At 40.4% G+C, this 9,102-nt stretch overlaps 1 protein-coding gene across 2 annotated transcripts in view; it reads right to left on the reverse strand.

Annotated features, from left to right (window-relative positions):
• Positions 1–8,771, reverse strand: part of LOC114685030 (cytochrome P450 3A9-like) — a 28,930-nt gene extending 20,159 nt beyond the window's left edge. For both annotated transcript variants that reach the window (XR_005089826.1, XM_028859634.2), the window contains exons 1-4: positions 8,604–8,771; positions 6,294–6,387; positions 4,188–4,240; positions 3,521–3,620 (exon numbers count right to left, since the gene is read on the reverse strand). Coding sequence is in view for 1 of the 2 variants with exons in the window: in XM_028859634.2 (XP_028715467.1) it covers positions 3,521–3,620; positions 4,188–4,240; positions 6,294–6,387; positions 8,604–8,674 (318 nt within the window). In the remaining variant the exon portion in view is untranslated. The remainder of the gene's footprint in view (positions 1–3,520; positions 3,621–4,187; positions 4,241–6,293; positions 6,388–8,603) is intronic.
• Positions 8,772–9,102: the final 331 nt, after the last annotated feature.

The following is a 9,102-nucleotide window of genomic DNA, read 5'->3' on the forward strand; positions in this document are numbered from 1 at the left end:
GGGCAGTTGCCTCCTGGTGGGCTGACACCTTGAACTTCAATTGCCACCTGCTGCTCCTCTGATGTTGGCCACTGACACTCAAGATGAGGACCCAAGTTTGAATCCCCAGCACTCACACTAGAAAAAGTTGGGCATGGCTACAGGTGCAATAAATACAGTGCTGAGAACAGAGATAGTTGGATCGAAAGAGTTCAGTGGTAATCAAGCCAAGATGAAGCAATGAGCTTCTGGTTCAGTGGGAGACCCTATCTCAAGAATAAGGCAGGATGATAAAACTGGACACCCAATGTCCTATACTTATGTCTGCATGTGCACACATGGACACATGCATGTAGGCAATACACGTACAACTCAAAGTGCTAAGAACAGTGATTTTCTCCATATTTATCAAAAGATTTAATCCAATTCTGATAGTGTAAGTAAGTGGAATTTTCATGTGTAGACATCAATAAAACTTATTCTGAATTTGCATGAAAAGACAATGAAAGAAGGGTAGGTATAAAGGATTCTGAAAAAAAAAAAAGAGGAACCAATTGTTGTACCTCATGTGGAGTCATAGTGCAGTTACAATAATCAAGAGTGTGTGATGTTCTGGGAGGGACAGACACAGGACTGTGGTACATAACAGTGAATGAGTAGTCCATCCACAGACATAGCCCCAAATGATTTTCATTCTTTCTTGGTCCTCAATACAATCATTAAATCATTGGACTAATGAATTTACTCTTTGTAAATTTGTAGTCTTTGTAGTCTAAACTGATATAACATGATTCCACACCAGAATGTTTTTCCACACCAGAATGCTTTCCCTACTGATTTGTGTGTGTTTATGTGAGTGTGTGTACTTTCTTATGAATGAGTGCATGTGTGTGTGTGTGTGTACCATGAAGTGTGTAGAGACCAGAGGAGAATCTTTGGATGTTGATCTTCACCTTTCCACCTTGTTTGAGACAGGGTCTGCTGTTTCCCAGTGCTTAGGCCAGGGCAGCTGGTATGCAAGTTTTCACAAGTTCTGTCTCTACTTCCATGTCCTCATAGGTGTGTGCTGGGAGTACAGGTGTGTGTGCTACTGTGTCCATCTTTTACATGGGTTATGAGGAGCAGAACACATGCTGTGTTCTAAGTGCTTTTATACATTGATCCATCTTCCAAGACCCCAGGTACTTTTTCCCCACAGGTGCAAAAGTGATTCAATTATGTCAGAAAAACTAGAAACATAACACAAAATAGATCACAAACTTAGATTAAAACTTAAAACTGTAAAGTTTAGTAAAGAATAACAAGCAACCAACAAGGAGGTTTATGGGATGAATTTTCAGACATGTTACAAAAGCATAATCCACAAAAGGAAAAGTAGATGTATTTGCATCCTTCAAATAAGATTTTCCCCCTCTTACAGAAAGATTCCCATTAAACAAACATTAGTGAAGATACACTGAAAATAAACTATTGTATCTTACTTGTTGGAATGCTAATCTGTGCAGCCACCATAGAAACCAGTGTAGAGAAATGTCATAAGCCTAAATATTAAACTACCACACAATTCATTACACTACTGTTGGGTATAAAAGTAAAGAAATTGAATTCAGTGTACCACAGAGATACCAGTGTACTCATGGTTTTTGGTTTTTCTATTCATAATAGCCATGGTGTAGAATCAGCTTAGGTACTGTTCTAGTTTGCTTTCTGTTGTGACAAATGCCATGACCAGAAACAACTTGTAGAGGAAAAGGTTTATTTTAGTCTACAGGTTGTAATCCATCACTGAGGGAAGCCAAGTTAGGAACTTAAGTCAAGAGCTTGAAGCAGAAACCAAAAGAGGCATGCTGCTCACTGAATTGCTCCAAGGCTCATGTTCAACTACCTCTCTTATATAGTCAAGGTTATTCAGCCTAGGGATGGTACCACTCATAGTGGGCTTCACCCTCCTAAATCAGTTAACAATCAGGAAAATGCCTCATAGACATGCTCATAGGCCTATTAGACAGAGAAAGTTCTTCAACTGAAGTTCCCTTTTCTGGCATATGTCAAGTTGACAATCAAGATTAGTTATCACAGGTGCCCATCAATAGGTGAATGGATAAAGAAAATGTGACACACACACATACACACACACACACACACACACACACAATGGAGTTTGTTTAAGTCATAAAGAAGAACAAAATTATGTTATTTGAAGGAAATTAGACAGAACTGGAGATCATCATGTTAAGAGAAACAAGCCAGATTTAGAAATACAAGTATCACATGCTTCTTCTCATATGCAATATCTGTATTAGACTGTTTAAATGCCATGGAATAGAATATATTTGGGAAGAAGACCAGAGGGAGAGGGAGATATAAGATGGTAATGGAAATATTTTTTTTTAAATTTATTTACTATTCTTTTATATACAATAGTGTTTTGCCTGTATGTATGTCTGTGTGAGGGTGTCAGATCTTGGAGTTACAGACAGTTGTTAGCTGCCATGTGGGTGTTGGGAATTGAACTCAGGACCTCTGGAAGAGCAGTCAGTGTTCTTAACTGCTGAGCCATCTCTCCAGCCCCAGAAAGATGTTTATAAAGTAGATTATATACAGTAAGAAATGTCATAAGAAAACTTATTATTTTGCATAATAAATTTATGCTAATAATGAAGAAAATAAGCATAGATTCCCATTAATAAGAAAAGTCAAGTGGCACACAGCCACTTTATCAGCTTAGTAAGTGGGAGCCTTATCAACATTGAAGGAACAGTTCTGTCTTGACTGTTGGCTGTTATAGATAGTCACACATGTGTTAATTTTGTATGACATTACACACATACACACACACACTCACACACACACTAATGGCACATAAAATAGATGATAATTGAATAATATGTATGGATTCTATCAATTTCCTGTCACAGAAACATACTAAGTTTACAGTTACTACAGGTATTACCATGGAAGCAAATGGAGGAAACATAGATGGAACCTTCATGTACATTTTTACTCAGTTCCCTATGAAGTTAGAATCACTTCACAGTAAAGAACCTAATGCATAAACACAGTACTGGGGAGATGACTCAGTGGGGAAGAGCACTTGCTTGGTGAGTTCAAATCCCAAGCACCAACTTCAAAAGCTGAGCATTGCCACACATGCCTGTAACTTCAGCTGTGTGAGGGACAGAGACAGGAGAATGTCAGGGGCTTTGGGCTGCCAGATCACCTCCAAGCCCAGTAGGGGATGAGAGAGTGACAGAGCAGGTCATCTCATAGCCTTCTCTGGCTTCCTTGTGTGTTTTGGGTAGGGACATCAACACACATGAGTGCATATACTGCACATCTACTACACAATACTATACACACCCCTCACATGCCGCGCGCACACACACACACACACACACACACACACACACACACACACACACACACACAGAGACAGACAGACAGAGACAGAGACAGAGACAGAGAGAGAGACACCCAAAAACTTAACAAATGTGTGGATACATGAATAGATGCTTAAATAATTTAAAAAATTGATGCCTACCCGACGGTTTGTGAAAGTAGAATAACATTCCTTCACCAGCACTGTTTTGATTATGTCTGGATCCATGATAGCCAACACAGGCTGTCGGCCCTCATAAAACCTGCATTGGCAAAGCAGAAAGGATTCAATTAATAGTTGAAAGGATTCAACTATTCTGTTCCTGGCATGCCCAGAACCCAGATGCTGATACAGATGTTACAAGATCCATAATCCAAATTGTGCAATATGCAACTATATGAGCTCCTAGTTCAAGTCAGGAATTCTGACCACATATCACATGAGTCTCATGAAATGAAGTATAATGTAGCTCATTATACACAAAATAGTTCTACAAAGAGATGACAATTAAAAATAAATGGGAAAATTTGTTAAGTCTGCATGGTGTATAAAAGATATCGAATTGAATAGCCAGACACTGGGCAGAAAATCAAGTGAGCCATCCCTGGACCTTTAAGTCTGAGAGAAAAGTAAAAAATGCAATTTTTATCAGACTAATTCAGTCTGTGAACCATGGTACCTGAAGACATATGGGACCTGTGTATTAAAAGCCTCTAAAATACATACAATCATAACTTCAACTCAAGAGGCTATGGGCTATGTCTGTCTTCCAGGCACTGAGGTATGTGATGATTTCAAGTAAAGGAATGGAAGTTTCCAGAACACTTACCCCCATATTTTCCCGTATTTTTTATGGCATTCTCTGTCAAACTCCCAAAATCCCTGGGAAGAGAAAGAAAATGAAAATGCATTATTATTATTTTTACATTTAATTGTGTGTGTGTGTGTGTGTGTGTGTGTGTGTGTGTGTGTGTGTGTGTGTAGAACAGAGGACTACTTCTGGTAGTCAGTTCTCTCCTTCCACCATGTGGGTTCTAAGGCCCAAACTCAGGTGGTCAGGATTGGTGGCAGACACATTTACCAGGTGAGCCATCTTGCTGCTTCTGACTACTATTTTAAGTAGACTGCCCTTATCTCTAATTGGGATTATCTATATATAAATGATTTGAATCTTACTAAGTCAGGTTAACTATCCATCACTGGCAGTAAAAGGAATGCTCTTGTTCCTAGGTGTATGAGTGAGAGGGAGAGAGAATATAGGAGATATTTGAAATGGGAGAACTTGAAATTGTTCAGACTCCCCCCCCACACACATTGTATGTGCATGGCTGCTTACTTTGTCTGTGAATAATAGTGAATGCCATGTCTCTTTAAAGTGTGTTTGCTTCCCCACATGTCATCCCTAAGTGCGTAAGGACTCTAAGTCATTCCTTTTTTATGTGTAAGAGGAAACAGAAGCTAAGAGAAATCGAGGGAGATTCCCAGGAACAGGCATCATTGTTTATCTCCATATTTAGAGTCCTTTTTGTTTACCTCCTAAGCTCTCCCTAGAACACCAGAGGAATTAGGAACTGGAACAAACTCCGGGCCTCTTTCAATCTAGAGAGTGGGTGAGTCTCAGGAATGTTGTTGATTGAGAAAACAAGCAAGGGAGGAATGACAGAGACCTTGTTTCTCAGGGTCCCTACTGAACACAGAAAGGCAGAGAGATGTCATAACTACAGGTAACACTGCAATTTAATCATTTTCTTTGACTTTTTACTTCCTGTCCTAGTTTGTTTTAATTATCAGCTTGACAGAGCCAATAATATGAGAAAGGAGTCTCCACTGAGAGATTTCCAAGATCAGATTGGCCTGTGGAGCCATTGTCTATGGGGGCTTATCTTGATGGTTAATTGATGTAAGAGACCCTGCTCACCGTTCCCATTCCCTGGGCAGGTAGTTCTGGGTATAAGAAAGATACCTAACAAGAGCCTAAGAGATTAAGGAAGCAGCGTTCCTCCGGTTTCTGACTCAGGTTCCTGGTCTGATATCTGTCAATGATGAATCCCAAGCAGTAAGATGAAAGAAAACCTTTCCTTCTCTAATTTGCAGTGTTCACAACACTTTGTTTTAAAGATTTATTTGTATCTTATGTGTGTGGGTGCTTTGCCTGAATGTATATATGTGCCCTGTGTGTCCTAGCAGGCAAGAACGTATCAGATCCCCTGGAACTGGAGTTAGGTGCCATGTGGGTGCTGGGAACCAAACTCAGGTTCCCTGTAAGAGCAAATGTTCTGAACCATCTTGCCACCTCCTTTGTTCAGAATGGTTAATCCCAGCCACAAAAAGGAAACTAGAACACTTTCAAAACTGAAAAACAAAATGAAGCAAAACTTCTGCCAAGTTTCAATTGTGATGTTTTCAGCTGTGGAAACAAAAGTGGCCAGTGAGATGGCTCAGCAGGTGAAGGCACCTGCCACCCACGCTTGTTGACTTGAGTTTGATCTCAGCACCCACAAGGTGCAAGAGGAGAATCAACTCTCATAGTGATTATCTGACCTTCATGTACACACACACACACACACACACACACACACACACACACACACACACACTCTAAATAAACGAATGAACGAACGAACAAACAAATAAACAAACAAACAAACAAACAAACAAACAAACATGTATGAACTTAAAAAGGGGTTCCAGAGGCATTACTGTCCCTTGCTAGAATATGTACTGGAAAAAAAGCAAATTTTTTTTGAGGCTCATAAATCTGAACAAGTCCCCAACATGAGGTCTGAGCTGATCAGCTGCACCAAACCAGGTCCTCCAAAGACAATAATAATAAAATCTGAGAACTTTCACCCAAGATCTGGCCTTTCTAATGAAAGGAACTAAGCTAGTTTTGGCAACCACAACAATCCAAGTAGAGCACTCAGTCAACACTTACATTTCGGTATGCAAGAATATTTCCCACGAAAGGCAGTGGTTTGGGTCCAGAAATCCCCAAATTCTTAAAAGTTCCATGTGTATAGGTTCCGTATCTGTAAGGTGGGAAATCAAGTTCTTAGGGATTGTCACTGTATATTGTGCAGGCTTACCAGTTACACACACAGGAACTGTAACATTCAAGCTGGAGTGGGGGATAACATGGAAGCAACAAATAACAAAAAATTCAACAGCAGCAATTATTTTTGATCTTCATTTTTACCTCCACATTTATCCAAGAGACCCCCCAGGCCCACAAAGGTTAACTCAAAAAGTAGATGAATTGTTTTGGCTCTAAGTCCTACAGTGAATTATTTACAAATGTCCCCAAACATCACTGTTAATGTGAGATTCAGGGAAGAATACTTCTGCATAGTTTCATTTGCTCGTGTCATTTAGGAAACTGTAACACCAATGGGTCTGCCCGGCTGATCTTCAGTGGGGGGCTGCAACCCAAAAGTGTATCTGAGACTTTGTCCTTGAGAGGAGAGGAGTATTTTCTTACTTTCTCCTAACTCAGTGGTTTTCAACCTTCCTAATGTTGTGATCCTTTAATATAGTTCTTCATACTGTGGTGACCCCCAACCATAAAACTATTTACTACATTGTAACTGCAATTTTGATACCGTTACGACTCTTAATATAAATACCTGATATGTAGGGTATCTGATATGTGACCCCCTAGGAAAGGGTTGCTTGATCCCCTAAAGGGGTCACGATCCACAGGTTGAAAACTACTATCCTAACTCATATCTGAAAAGAGTTCATGTCATCACTGTCCCATTCTCTTCCTTATCCACCTACACTGAAAAACTCACATGACCTGATGGACAAGCACAGCAAATACTGTTGAACTGAAAAAACCTGCTCGCTAAGTTTATTTCAAACCATACGTACAGTCTGTCCCATGTATTTGCTTATGCCTTAGGCTTACATTCCTGACACTTAGAAACAGATGAAGTCATTTTACACAATTTATTGTCACAAATACTGAGAGCAACAGCCCCATTTTAGCCTTCTGAAAGAAGGCTGCTGGCATATCTCACTGAAGTTTTAGGATCAAATAGAATGAAATTAAATCTTTCAAATAATTGTAAAACATGATCAAATAGGAAAGATGCTACCTCAATATCTTAAATATTTTTCTTCAAGAATAAAACCATGCTCAAAATGTTTGTTTCCATATTACCATGAGTGTTTATCCTTTATTAATATTAATTGGTGATAGAAATCAGGTGTGATGTGTTTGGTGAGGAGGGAGCATCTACTATCCATGGACTCATAGGTGTGTCTACACACACACACACACACACACACACACACACACACTAGAATGAGCTGTCTACAGTGGTCTAGGTCACATGTTTGTTATCCTGGGACTCAGGATAACTTCTTTCTTCACTTGTACCATTATGAAGGCATCCCAATTGGAAAGGAAGTACAGAGATAGTTGTTTTGACTGATACTCCCAGTGGAACTTAGAGGGAAAATATTTAAAATCAAAATTATTTCAGAGTGTCTGCCTTTTGAGGATGCCAGTAGATCTCATAGCTGGGGAGGAGTAACTCCTTATACAGATGCTATGAACTTGAAGGGAAACGAGGAAGGAAAAGAATCAAAGTCGGGTCTCCTTTGCCCTAAAGATTCACCACTTAAAAGCAAATAATTCTTCACATTATAAAGAAGAACCGAGTTTGGGATACTTAAGGATGAGTAACAAAAAAAAAGAGGCAGTCTGAGCCTACCACAGAGCCTGGTGTATACTAGGGGCATTGCATAAATGGTCTTAGAGGTGGGACAAGGGAGCAGAAACTAGCCATGTGCACACAGGGCAACACTATACATCTCCTGCGTCAGAGGACACAGGTGAAGATGACACAGAAGCTCCTCCCATCCCCACAATCCTGAGACCTTGCAGAAGCTCCTCCCATCACAGTGACCAGCTATTTGTAATCTGCTTCTGCTGAGCTCTGGTTGGCTAATCTGGGGAAAACCCGATACTCAATCAGAGGATACCCCAAGTCAAACTGAGGTCACTCTATCCTCCTGTCCACAGAAAGTAGAGTTTAGTAGAAGAGGAATGCCTATGTATCCCATTGGAGGGATTTGCATAAGACCAATAGCAACACAGTAGATCTTAGCATCCCGCACACCGAAGCAACATCCTCTTCATTTTCTCTTTGGATTTTCCAAACAGGTAGAGGAAAGAATTATCCAATTCACATCCCCAAGTCTTGATCACTGAGAAGAGGAGCCTGGGCAGTTTACTCACAGGTAGAGGAGCACCATGCTGGTAACCAGGAGTATCCAGGTTTCCGTGGAAAAGTTTGGGATCAGGTCCATTGCCGCTTTCTTTAATCAAGTCTCTCTTTTGTGCTTTATTCTCAGCTGTGTGCTGCACCTTGCAGGTCTGAGCCTGATGAGTTCCCTTCCCCACCCAGCCTGCAGTGCTTAAGTACTGGGAAAAGGGTTGGGCTGGACTTGCAGCCAATGGAAACACCACTGTGCCCCACCCACAGTTCCATGAGTCGGGTGCATTCTCCACCTCAGCAGTTGGCAAACATGTGTCCACTTGGATCTTTGAACTTGTCTGATAGAAAGATCAATTTAAATACAACCTGTGTTATCACTGGATCCAAAGGTTATTGCTCCTTATCAGAGACTCAGGTGAAGTTATTGACTTTAACTTCCTGTAGTCTGTCCTTTTGCCCAGGGCTGTTTTTATTTCTCAGTCCTTGAAATTCAGTCAAATGAGCTACATCTACAGGTAT

Source organism: Peromyscus leucopus, chromosome 23 (genome assembly GCF_004664715.2).
Source record: "Peromyscus leucopus breed LL Stock chromosome 23, UCI_PerLeu_2.1, whole genome shotgun sequence".
Lineage (NCBI taxonomy): Eukaryota > Metazoa > Chordata > Mammalia > Rodentia > Cricetidae > Peromyscus > Peromyscus leucopus.